Genomic DNA, 13,836 nt, shown 5'->3' with positions numbered 1-13,836 from the left:
GGAATAATCATTTCCCACCCACTGAATATGAAAATCATATTTTAAAATATATCGTACTTACAGAATTCCTCTTCAGTTGAGTTCATTTTTAAGCCCCATAGCTATATATAAAATATCATTAAACAAATTTATGACAGGTATGTACCGTATGCAGTGCCCTTTAGTCAGACTTCTAGAAGGTGTTTTACAAGTATTTTTCTATCAAATACGAAAACTTTGACGTATGCTAACAGCACTTTTTGAACGCTTGTTGAAAGCTATAGCGTTGTGTTGCCTTTTTTTAAAAAAAAAGCTGAATCGAGATGATTCCCGATCAACTCGCAAGAGATCTAACTTTGAAGTATTTATAAAACATTTGACATAGTAATTATTTGTAATGTAATTAGCTGTACCTTATGATGCTCTTCAAATGCTGAAAGTACTATCATTGCAAATGCTAAACCGAAATACTTCATAGGTTTCTTTTCGGATACATACAGATACATACGTGTGTTTTATGGTGACATGTTAATTAGTCATTTATACCAAAAAGTGAACTTTAATGTAAGCGAAAGCAAGATTTTTCGCATCTACAAAGAAAATTTAATACACATTCCCACCTCACTCGAAGACCTTGTGAATCAAATCCAAATTGTACCAATATCTACAGCTGAGTGTGAAAGCGGTGTCAGTGCCATGAACTTTACCTTAACTGATTAGATAAATCATTTTGAAATTTTAAGCCTGCCTTTTCTTTCAATACTTGTAGACTCGCAGTGCATTGTTGTAATGCAGAATGCAGAAAAATTTGCAACAAAATGAATCAAGTCATAAGCATTACAGTGTCCTTGACAAGCCAACTGGAAAATCATCGAACCTGCAGAGTTTCATTAATTTCATGCATTCAATTGAATAATGTAATTTTCTTACAGTTTGACTTTAGTATTTAACTTGAAATGGTGTTGTGTTTGTGTTGCATTCAATATCAAAATTGGAGTTTTAAGAAATTTATTACCAATTCTAAGCATATCTATTTTATAGTTAAATCCTCCCCTTCTGATAAAATCACAACTCGCACCCTGTTTTAATGTCTAGGAAATATCGCTGATCCATTTCAACTAGGAATGGTATCGAGATGAGATAAATGTATCACCACTCAAACTTTCACAGCGTATATATGTCATTAAAGCAAAAACTTTTCTTAATAACGTTTTTCTGCTTATCATTTTGTTCGTCGCTGCGAACCATTTTATCCTGAATTGATGAAACCGGGCAGCACAGGTTCGCAATTGTCACTAATGGATTAACTTTTCAATTACAATAAACAAAATAAACGATTTATTTGATTCATATGTTGTTCTAAGTCCACTTTATGAACAGAAAGGCTAATCGGGACTGGACCTACAATTTAAAGTGGATCCGAACCACTATGTGCCTGCACCGGGTAACGAACCCGGGACCCCTTGATTACAAGGTGATGACGCTACCACTCCGCCATCGGGGAGGTCCGACTTATTTGGAATATGAACAAGATATACGCTTTGTATGTTTGTATAAGAGACACTAATTTAAATTTATTTTAAGTAAATTCTTCAAATGTGATACCAAAGTTTCGAACGAGATCGTCTCAGACAGCAAATCGTCTCGTTTTGCAGAGATTTATTTCAGTCTCTCTTTAAATTTGATACTTTTCATGTCTCAGTGCCATCTCTATTTTAAAAAATTCTCTTTAATATATGTAGGTTTAAGTACAGTTTTCCGAACACCCTCTGACAAAGTTATAAAAATAATCGGTGAGATATATTGTATCCCCGAAATTTGTCTGTCGTGTCGCGTCTCGAAAACAAGACGAGGCAGGGATGAAGTATTTCGTTTCGGAAAATTCCATTTGAAAAATTAAAAATAAAAGGACGTCAGTCATATACTCTTCTGATGCAGATTATATATTCAAATGGACGCGATCCCTTGTTTACAACACATGTACCCCCTTATACGAAGGGAATTCGTCTGCAGCGTGATTTTCTGAAAGTAAAATTCCATCGATCAACACACATTTTATATAATTTTCATCTCCTTAAAAAGATTTCCAAACATAGATCCATGAACTAACTAGTAACAAGCACAATGTAGTACATGTAGAATAAGTTTACAACGGTTTGAATTCCTGTGGTAGGCTAAGAAAAATAATGCTTACAATTTACACTTTTTGCATTAAGCAATTAGAAAATGCTAGGTTCTTTTAACAGTAGCATCTTGTATCTGAGGGGGGGTACAAGTGGCACAACTAGAATCTTCGATTTAGAGGGGTACAATGTACCCCCCCCCCCGTTTCTGCGCCACTGTTCTTAAGGGTTTGATTCTATGTTAAGAAGGATTACGTCAGCTCTTGTGCTTGTACGTGTGGTACTGTAATGTTGTTTGTGTACTTTATAAAATTTGTGTTAAACTAAAAAAAAACTGCAGTACAAACTTACATTAGAAATAATGTAACTAAACATTTGGCGTTTTGGAAATATCATTTACAAAAAAGAAAAAAACTGCACTATATAAAATATTATATTTATATTCTTCATCCTTCCATTAAAGAAAATATTCAATTTATTTTTTTGTTGTTTCGTTGATACTTTTTCCACCCGACGAACTGTATCTTGGGAGACTACCGTGACTACCTCCCTATGTACTATATTTAACTCTTTTTAAACTACTTTTCACAAACACTGATATGGGTATATTAAACTAACTGAAATTAGTACAATGACACTGAAGGATCTTAGAATGTGTTTTAACACGTTACATTTTAGGAATTTAAATATGTAGGCTTCATTTTAAATTTACGTTCATCAGACAATATATCATTCAGTAAACGCCAGTAGTGTCTTGCAAGTTACGAAAATTCGAATATCAGGTAAAGCATTTCTGTTACTTGCCTTTGCGAAATATAGAAGAAAAAAGCAACATCCATGGTGAAAATGCGAAAATATTAACACTTACAAAGATCAATGCAACATGTGTTAATTTGAGGTACAGAGGAAAACGCGACTAATGCGACTAATGCGACTAACGCGAAAATGCTCCTCTCCTACGCTCTATTCATTCCTACTTTTACTGATTTTGTGCACAAAGAAATAGCGGTCCTTTTAAGCAGAAAATAAGGTTTTTAACCTTCCCCGGAAGACTTCATTCAATGAAAATGAACCCCTGCTATGCGTTTTCTACCCGCTGGCTGCGTGCGACATTTGCTCACCAGATGACGTAATGCGCTGGAAGGGACGAAAGTCGTCCGCCGGATGAGCCAACCTACTACTCTTAGAACCATGGTACAGCGCCTTCAATAACGTAGTGTGGAAAACGACCCAAGAAACTGGTTCCCCGAGACGATGACAAGTAGATGGCAGTGCGATCGACCCAGGTGCTAATTTTGTTATGAAAGTAATGCGGCCTAGTTAGTTTTTGGAATATATTGTGTAGATTTGTTTCTCTAGAAAGGCGGTAAGTGAATTGATGGAAACAGTTATCTTTGTGGAGTGATTTGCAGTCACGAAATGGCATTAATTTGGAAAGAAAAGTAAAATAAAATTAATAAATAAATAGCATGCGTAACACAAGAAGAAACATCGCAATGTGATTCCGGACGTCAGGTCTTGGACTGTGTATTAGGGTTTATTTTTCTATGTTATTAGAATATAAATAGTATCCTGAGATATATTTCATACCGAGGCGACAAACCACAAATGTCGCTTGAAAGCGAGCAGTTGGAAATCAATGCAGCCTTTCGAACCGTAGAGACATAAGCTCTGACTGCACAGTTTCCTCAAGGAGATTTTACACCAAAGCGACAAGCGACAAACGATACGAGGATTTCACACCAAAGCGACACGGGTCATTCGGTCCAAGGCAACTTTTATACCGAAGTGACACATGTTGCTTGGAAAGGAGCCAATAAAAGAGCAATATTTCACATCGTAGCGGCATGACTGGAAGCACAGGCCAGCGTTCGGTTGGTGAAATCCTCAAGCGATAAGTGGCGCTTTGGTGCGCAATCTCACTAAAGCAAGACACTCATTGCATCGCGTATGCGCGAACAACAAACCACGGCAACATGTTGCAAGCTATTGAGGGAATGGCCCAGTTTGAGCGACGCAGAAGCGAGACGTGTGGCTTATCGTGTCGCCTAGATCTGTTGTTGTAATGTGCGGTTTATCGTGTCGCCTATCTGTTGTTCGCAAGCAACGCTTGCTAATAGACTGAAGGCACCATGTCGCTTGTCACTTAGTTGGGAACTCCCCCTGTAGCGCGTCGCTTCGGTTTCAGCACCCTTCCTTTAAGGAGCTTTCCGACTGAAGTAACAAGTAGCACGCGAATACGCCATATGAACGTGTCGTTTGCTGTTTGGACCCTCATGTGCAATGAATGCTATTTTACAGCCTGGAAGTGTGTGTCACTAGTGTGACAGTGTGAACATCCCGTGTCGCTTGTCCCATTGGTTTGAAAGTTGCCTTACACTCATGTCGATGGCACTAAGAAAGTTTTGTGGGGGGTTTCCCCTTGTCGTTTCATGCAATCATCATTATCATCATCGCCGCGATTAGTTTAAAGCGGAAGAAGAGAGACAGTAAATATCCAAAATACAAATGCTTCAGTGTGTATATCTTTAAAAGAAATGATGATGATGATGATAATAATAATGAACCTAATTCATACACAAAAATTTAGTTGCCAAGAACATTCCACGCGTATTTTTTCTCCCGTATTATTAACGAAAGTATGACGATAACAGGACGTGGTCGACTGTCTAGAATGTTCGTTAATATCTTCGCGACCACTGAACCAAATATCATAGCAATTATCACATTCATAGAAATGCTTCATGTAAAAGAATCAGACGTTGCAGCGAAAACTCCATTTACTTCCATTATAAGCAGTCGAACACCAAGCACCGGGGTCAACACCAGCGCCTCTAGCGGATCATTTTCGAGTGGAACCACCCAGAGAGCGCAGAAGCATGCCGTTTTCCACACTACGTTATTCTAGGCGCTGTAGCACCAGCAACGGTATAGGAATTCACACTTCTTCCGTGTTTTGGAAAATAAATTTGTTTTAAAAATCGAATGAATGTTCTGACGCGTGTAAGTAAATGTATATGTATAGAGCAGCATAAACTGTATCGCTGAAGGTTAACTATCAATAGAATTAACATGTAATCAAAAGCGGGAACGTTAAAATTAAATGATAAATGTGACTTACCATGTCCAGGAAAGAAGCATTAACAAGACGCCAGGAAATAGACAAAAAGGACACACACTGCGCACATGTAGCAGACATAAATAATCCAAACATTATTGTTATTTCACTTCACACTCTGTACAGGCTTCATTTGAGAGCCTGGATAGATGAATTTTTATATCCCGTGAAGCGTCAACACACATAAAATATTGAGTACATGTTTCTCATTTGTTCTCAAAGTCAAATATACATTAATGTAAATGTAAACTAGATCACAAGCTTTCCCCTCCAAAGACAGTCCTACCTGACTACAGGTTGGCATTAATTAGACAACAATTTTTTACCTTTCTTGACCTGACTTCGATTGTGTTTAATATTCGAATTTAAATGACTGATACGAATGTATGTCCGAGTTTTGACAAAGAGATCTATAATTTCCTTCTTTATCATAGGAAACCTGGAAAGTAATAATGATCTCATTGTTTCCATTACTCAACATTTCCTGCTTAAATCGCCAGGAGGATTGTATAAACAAAATGCATTTTCCATTTGCTCAACGATTTGAAAAATCTTCAGTAGGTTTATACATGTATGTGTAAGCTTTTCTTGTGCTAATGCACTTACAATATCACTTCTCGACAACAGTTTGGGTCTGCTTTTGTGACTAAGAAGACATTCGATTTGGTTAGGAAAAAAAAAAAAACTCGTCGAAGAATTTCACTTACTTTCTTAGTCACGTTGAAAGCAGATTGCTTTGATTTATAAAGTCTTACTAACTATTGCGTCAAACTTTTATTGCTAATTTGTGAATTCTTCACTTTATGTAATAAACGATTGCATTGTTTCTTTACTTTGTTTACTTTTTTAGCACTTTCATCCTGTAGTGTCTGCAGTTTCTTTATTTGTTCTTCAGCACATTTTAATTTCTTTTTCAGAGTTTCCAACTCACCATCTTGTTCGAGATTGGGTGTATTGAGTATATTTCCAGTATTCAAAGTCTCTGAATTATGTGCCATGCAAATTATTTTGTGAGGAGATAACTCTTCAAGTATTTCCACTACTCGCTTTCGAATCTGGCGTTTATTGGCACGTCCACTTCGATCAATTATGTAATTTGGCTGTTACACACAACCAGGCAAATTTAAACTTGGTACAGCGTTATTATTAAGCTGCGGTCTACAGGTAATGCTCAGCAGTTCTGCTTTTAAGTTTCGTTCGTAATCGGCATCCAGCTGTTAACAGGATCTATGTCTTACACTTTGAAACCCACATCTTGCACGTAATCGGATCCTTTGGGAACGAAAAATAGCTTACACCTACTGTATTTTTGCCGGCTCCCGTGGCGGAGTGGTTATAACATCGTTCTACGACGCCAGGTTCGAAGCCCGGCCTGGGCATGGATGTTTGTGAGTGTTCATTCATCAATTTCATAATGTCATCACTCATCCCCATCTTCGCAAATTAGCCAAAAGTGGCACAAAAAGCGAAGTAAAATAAAGCAGATCAATCAATCAATCAACCTACTGTATTTCTTGCGTTGTTCGGGCACAAAGCAACAGCACAATTGCACGGCATCTTCCTGCAGTGTTAACTGTTGTTGAAAAAAAAAAAACATCCACTATCACACAAGCTACAGAAAAAGGAAATACAAGATACTTTCACGCTCCCTCGCAGAAATGCAGATCCTATAACAAGCGGAAAGGCCAGTGACAGCGTCACCCCTGTCCCGTGAGTGAAGTCAGGGTTGGGAACGCCCACGACCCTCTTTTTTCAGCTTCGGGAGGGAAGACTGCGCTACTTTCTCAACTGTATTATATACTTACTTCTTTGGTATAGACGGCCAGCACAAGAGTAAAGCACACAGCAGAACCAGGCCCGTAGCTAGATTGGGGGGCAGGGGGGCAACTGCCACCCCCTGAGAGCCTGCTTTGCTTCCCCTGCGAAATGTACAGAACACATTCCTACCTGGAATTCTCACTAATCTTTACAATTATATCCTGTATTACTCCAGAAACGTAACAACGACACGTATTGATTTTGTGATTTAATGAGATGTGTGGGATTCCGAATAATGTCGTACTAGGATTGGGGGGGATCCCTTCCCGATTCAGACTTCGGGAAATTATTCTGTAATTTTCAGTATCTAGAACAGTTATGACATTTTGAGAAGTCTTATATTAAAGGTGCCTAATGTGTTTGGATGATTTTCTTGGATGTGTTGCTATGAAGTTTGAACTACTTAATTTTTTGTTTCCCAAGTCTACCATTTAGTAATAGCGATTCATGCAGTAGAGAGAGGGAATGGATATTTAATATTTGTTACTTAGCTTTCGTTTTCTGCTACTTCTAACTAATCGCGACAATGAGTGATGACGTGAAATTGATGAAGAGGCACTCACAAACAGTTCCGCAACCACAGGGGGGGGCAGAGGTCATTGTCCTCCCAACCTTGAACGGAAGTCCATTCTTGGGGGGGCAAACATTTAAGTAAAAAAAACAAGACTAGCAGAATCTAAGAATAGTAGGACAAATGGATACTCAAGATGGAATTAGTTTTTTCTTCCAGACGGCCAAGGGAACTTGCAGGGGGGGACACAGAAGGTCAATTGCCCCCATTGATTTCAAATTTTCGTAAAATTTTCTTGATCGCTTCGCTCGCATTGTCTGCTGTGGCAGAGCCATAGCAATGGGGTCAGAACGGTCTAAATGAAATAAAAAATGTTTTAAAGAAAAAGCCATGGCGCCCTCTGAAATTATTTGCACCCTATTTTCAGTTTGAAAAAATTGGATCTAAAAATGTTCTTGCTCGCATCGATCCCAATATGATTGTTTTCGGTAATGCATTTAAATTACTCGAGAGAGAAGTAACACCAAATATGTAGCTACTTCAGACTGTTGCTGCTAAAAAGTTTTGTCTCAAATGCACGACTAATTCTTTTGAGTAAAAGGAGACACAATTTGTATTATTTTTACTGTTGATTTGTTATGAGGCGGATGAATTGATTATGTAATGTATTTAATGTATTCTCATAAATAATATATATATTAAAGAAACTTTGAATGCATACACAATTTAGCAGTAACATGTTGCATACTTATGTATTTTCTTATTTTACGTCGTACCATGTTGCATAAATAAAATGTATGTTGTATATGCATGAAAGTAATACATGTCATATGTACAAATAGGATTATGTTCATCATGCATTTTGTGTCTTTCAAAAATACAGTTGTGTGCTTGTTTTCCAGTATTAGCTGATGTGAAATTGAACATGTTCGAAAAATATTTTCAAATAATTTGTTCCATCACAAATGCTTTAACACCCAAATTCTAACCCCTTTTTGCGTGATTTTTAATAACGTCTTTGATGCTACGATTATTACTTCCACTACCACCACTATATTACAATTATTATTATTTGCACGTTTGTCCTGGTACTGCCCCCTCCAGACAAGAATTCGTGGTTGCGCCCACTGACGTACGCAGGATTTTTTTCTGGAGGGGCTGGAATTGTATAGGTGGATGCTTTCAGTGGCGCAAACTTATAGGGGTCCGTGGGAACATAGCGCACCTAAGAATTTGTCGTGTTATTATTATATTTATTATTATATATTTTCGTATTAAAATCATTAAATAATATTTTTGAGAATAGCGAGTATGGTGCGTATTAATATCATAATACATGGAAGGGAGAATTTGAGATTTTTTAAACTTATAAGAACCTAATGTTTTTCAAAATTTGGCATCCCTGACTGCTTTCTAGGGGGGGGGGGGCATACACAATAAAATATATCGTATATTTACAACTTTCCACTCTCAAAAATGTCAACTGAGGATAATTTTATAGGGCTTGAATTTACCACTCTGGTTTTCCTGAGTTAATGTTGATTTTATATACTTGAAATTGTCGATTTTTCAAAATTTATGAGGGGGCTGTAGCGTACGCCAGTGTACAGCAAGTGAATAAACAACTGGTTTTAAATGGACAGTACCGTAGTTCTTGGAATCATAACATTTCTAGTAGGATATATTGGTTTATTATACGTTGTTATATATATATATATATATATATATATATACTCTATGTGATCAAAAGTATCCGGACACACCGCTAAACGTGTGTTTATCATAGAGGCCACAAAGTACTGCCATCTACCGCGTAGAACACATAGTCAGCGAAATCAGTAGTCTGCACAAAGTGTGAGACAGCAGTATGGGATGGTCTGAGGAACTCACAGACTTTCAACATGGTCAGTTGGTTGGGTGCCACTTGCGTAGGAAGTCTGTGTGTGAGATTTCCACCCTCCTAGACATCCATCTGTCCACTGTTTCCGATGTTATAGTGAAGGGATGTGTACAACCCAAAAACGTGCAGGCCAACCTCCCATGTTGACCTCCAGAGACCATCGAGTGTTGAAGAGGCTCGTACAGCATTATCGTCAATCATCCATCGCCACCATCACACAGGAATTCCGAACTGCATCAGGATCTACTCCAAGCACCATTACTGTTTGGCGCAATGTGCGGCAACTTGGTTTCCATGGCCGAGCACCTGCCCATAAGTCAAACATCACACAGACAAATGCCAAACTCTGATTCGTGTGGTGCAAGAAGCGTCGAAACTGGAACATAGAACAGTGGAAAACCGTTGTGTGGAGTGATGAATCACAGTACACATTGTGGCGATCCGATGGTAAGGTGTGCGTGTGGCGAATGCCTGGTGAACGACATCTACCAGCCTGTATAGTGCCGACAGTGAAATTCGGAGGTGGTGGGGTTACAGTGCGGTCATGTTCGCCTGGAGGGGGCTTGGCCCCCTTGTTGCTTTACATGGCAATGTCACGCCACAAGCTTACGTTGACATTTTAACAGCTTTCATGCTGCCTACCGTCGAAGACCAATTCGGGTATGACCATTGTATCTTTAAACACGACCGAGCACCCGTCCATACTGTAGGGCTTGTTAGGGAGTGCTTTGATGACAACAACACCCCGCTAATGGACTGGCCTGCGCAGAGTCCTGGTTTGAATCCCATAGAACATCTCTGGGATGTTTTGGAATGCCGACTTCGTACTAGACCACACCGATTCACATCAATACCTCTTCTCATTTTGGCGCTCTGCGAGGAATGGGCTGCCATTCCTCAGGAAACCTTCTGGCACCTGATTGAAAGTATGCCTGGGAGAGTGAACGCTGTCATCAAGGCTAAGGGTGGGCCAACACCGTATTGACTGCCAGTGTTCCAGATGGAGGGTTGCCCAAACTTGTATCTTATTTTCAAGTGGGTGTCCGGATACTTCTGATCACATAGAGTATATATATATTTACATCCTGATTCCTTGTGTGCATTTACATAATCAACCAATTCCCTTATTTCAACATAATTGCGCACCTACGGCTTACACCATCGGCACTTCCTTTACCACAGAGTTAGCATAATTATCTCTGCGGTCCTACCCTCAGCTTAAATGATATTCCGTTCATTACAAATGCGTTTCCTTACGCCTTCACACTTTCTTTTGGGCATCAATTATTCAATACGGAAGTATCCACATATTCAAGGCTTTTTCTAAAAGGGAACTTTGGACAGCAACAGGGCTTGGCTTACACCAAATGCTACATTATTATATTAAGTCTAGCCACCAAAAGTGGACTAAACTTGACGAGACGTTCCTCTTCGTCGATCAATGGGGAAACACTGTTTTTTCTTTTGCTAAAGCCCACTGGCCTTTTTTATAGTCGGGGTAAACGTCCGTGGACGTGGACCCCATAGCGTTGGAAAAATTCTGCCAATGGTCTTTGGTAAGACAGCTAGCTCCCCCAACCGGGGAGATAAAAAACAGGGGAATCTAATATCCAGTAAAGCACAATGCAATAAGCACATACACTTACATGCAATAATAACATAAAAGTACACTCATGGAAACACATTACTTAACCCTACACCTTGTAGCTGGCCAGCAATTAATTATAATACAATATACCAAAACCAGTAATGGTCAATCCGACCATTACAAGTGCACCCTGCTATATCTGCAAATGCGACACAATATATTAAAAATTTGCCCCCTCTGGGATTGACTCCTCCCCACCTCCTACTAAGAATTCCTGGCTACGGGCCTGAGCAGAACAGTTATAGGGGTATTCCATATACCCCTACCTACTCAATAATCCCCTCCTTTCCTCTATTTTAATTCGCTTTTTTTTTTACCACTTTGGTTAATTGCGAAGTTGAGGATGATATGATGAGATTCATAAAGGGACCGACACTTACAACATCCATGCCGAGGTCGGAAATCGAACCTGGGACCCCTGGAGCCGTAGCGCGCTGTGCTAACCATTCCACCATGAATATTTATATATTGCTGGATAAAAGAAGTGGACAATGCAAGCTAATTTTTCCTGCTTTATAATTTGTATTGCTTTTTCAAGAGCTTTACGGGAGATTGAACCTTCAACCCCCCTCTACTTCCGATACGTCCTTTTTTACATCACCATTTATCTCTATTATATAATTTAAGCATAACGGTATGTTACAAATGTATATTTGTGATAATTTTTAATAAATTTCAAGGTGCACTAAGGCATTGAAAGTAATGCCTAATTGACACTAATTTATGAAGCTTTAATACTTTCGATACTTCTATTTCCCCTTATCACCAAACGTATACAGAGAAACATAGATTTTCCAGAGAAACTGTACCCGAGGTATGTTCCAGGTTATTTCTCAAGCACTGTAGAAATGTTCCTTATTTTAACAAGTTCTTTCTTTGTTCAGCAGGTGCGAACCGCGCGCAGTCGGATACTAAAGGTAAAGTAACGTTTTGTTTCTCTATTTCCCTTTCCCCAAACAATTACATATGTATGCATGTGTATAATATAGAATTGTATGTATGTGTGCGTGTGTGTGTACGGATGTGTGACACAAGGTTTTGGTACTGGGGTCAGATAGCATACCTCAGGCAGAGGGCGTCCGTTTCAGTCAGATGCAAGACTTCGTGGTTGCTACTTCTTTACGTGCCTCCAGGCGTTTGTGATCGTCCGAAATGCAAAACTATTATTTTGTTCTAAAAACGTTGTTTTTTAAATTTACTCTTCGTGCTGTAAATTCACTAGCTCCCAACGCCAGAGGATAATTCTGACAGAGGATAATTCTGACAGCCACAAGACAACCACACAGGACAAGCATCAAATCCTGGATTCAAAGACAGTTAACACCACTGAACGACATCCAGGAAATAACGAGAGACAGCAATAGACAACAAGAGACAACCAGGGACCAAACGAGGCAACGAGAAACGACAAGATACAACCAGAAACGAAAAGGGACGACATCAAGTTCGGGGGCGCCTCTCCGATGGTGCAGTGGTAGGGTCGACGCCTTTGTAATCAAGGGGTCTCGGGTTCGATTCCCGGAGAAGGCACATGTTGGCTCGGATCTCACTTTAAACTCTAGGCTCAGTCCCGATTAGCCTTACTGTGCATCAAGTGAACTTGAAACACCAACTCAATCAATCAAGTTCGGGGATCGAAGGGCAAAGACAGGCGCACTTCATCAGAGTACTGGGATCGTCCCTCCGCTGTGGAAAAGCACAGAAAGCTGACCTCCACCATATATGTAACTCTCTTGGGGGATAGAGAGGTTACATGCAATGTGTAGCTCTAACTTTTAGACGTTTGAAAATATGCCACTCTTTCTTATTTCTTACAATTTATGTAACAATACTTATACATAGGGAAAGGAGCTTAAAATATTCTAAGTCGACCTAAGTTCTCTGTAGGAGACTATCAGAGATTAGCATAAAGTAAGAAAAGATGTTCATTACCTTGCTCAGAGGTAAGACTACATTAACTCTCTATATCACATAATTCCGCTTCTCAATATACGAGGGTCGGTCATATTTACACTGCAAAAACAAGAAAATAAACTGAATGATGGTGAAATAGCAGTAGCAGAAAGCAGTACGACCAAACCATAAAAAATTACAACAAAAAAATATGGACAATTATTTTCTGACCCTCGTATATTTTTTCTCCTCTCTTCCTTATTATTCACTTTCGTTCTCTTTTCTCTTGCTTCTCTTTCCATCTTTCCTTCACTCTGATTATTCCACTTTCAGTGTTTTCTGTACTTCTATCAGTAAATGCCTACTTTTGTATTACCTCCTATTTATAAGTAATAATCAGAAATACTACATAAAACTTTAGTTATGCATTTATTTATGATCTTATTCTTCTTTCATAGCTTCTAATCCGTTTTCGTCCTTTTTCGCCAATTCTCCATACAAAGGTACAGTATATTATAGACTATGACACTATTGTTCAACGTATTGTATAATTATTGTTGCAAATTGCAGAATGATTTAAGATATTTATACAAAATTGTGAATGGCATAATCCGTTGCAACACACTTCTTGAGGAATTCCACTTTAGAGTACCTATGCGCACAACTCGCAACACAGGATTATTTTATAAAAAAAAACCTAGACAGAAATTTAAAAAAATATCTATCTTTTACAGACTTGCCACACAATACAATGATCTCTCATCAAGAATCGATATATTTTCCTCCGAGTTTGCCTTTCGGTCTTCTATTAGAAGAAAAGTTTGTAAATAATATCAAATAGTTCCA

The 13,836-nt window shown here is 38.7% G+C and overlaps 1 protein-coding gene across 1 annotated transcript in view; it reads left to right on the top strand.

The window, feature by feature from the left end:
- LOC145978989 (uncharacterized) overlaps nt 1-13,836 on the top strand; it is a 127,556-nt gene that overhangs the window by 37,480 nt on the left and 76,240 nt on the right. The window contains exons 7-8 of the mRNA XM_083112048.1: nt 11,982-12,014; nt 13,449-13,493. Coding sequence (XP_082968174.1) covers nt 11,982-12,014; nt 13,449-13,493 — 78 coding nt within the window. The remainder of the gene's footprint in view (nt 1-11,981; nt 12,015-13,448; nt 13,494-13,836) is intronic.

Source organism: Lepisma saccharinum, chromosome 25, assembly GCF_977018435.1.
Source record: "Lepisma saccharinum chromosome 25, izLepSacc3.1, whole genome shotgun sequence".
NCBI classification, from domain to species: domain Eukaryota; kingdom Metazoa; phylum Arthropoda; class Insecta; order Zygentoma; family Lepismatidae; genus Lepisma; species Lepisma saccharinum.
This window is presented reverse-complemented; position numbering and strand designations above follow the sequence as displayed.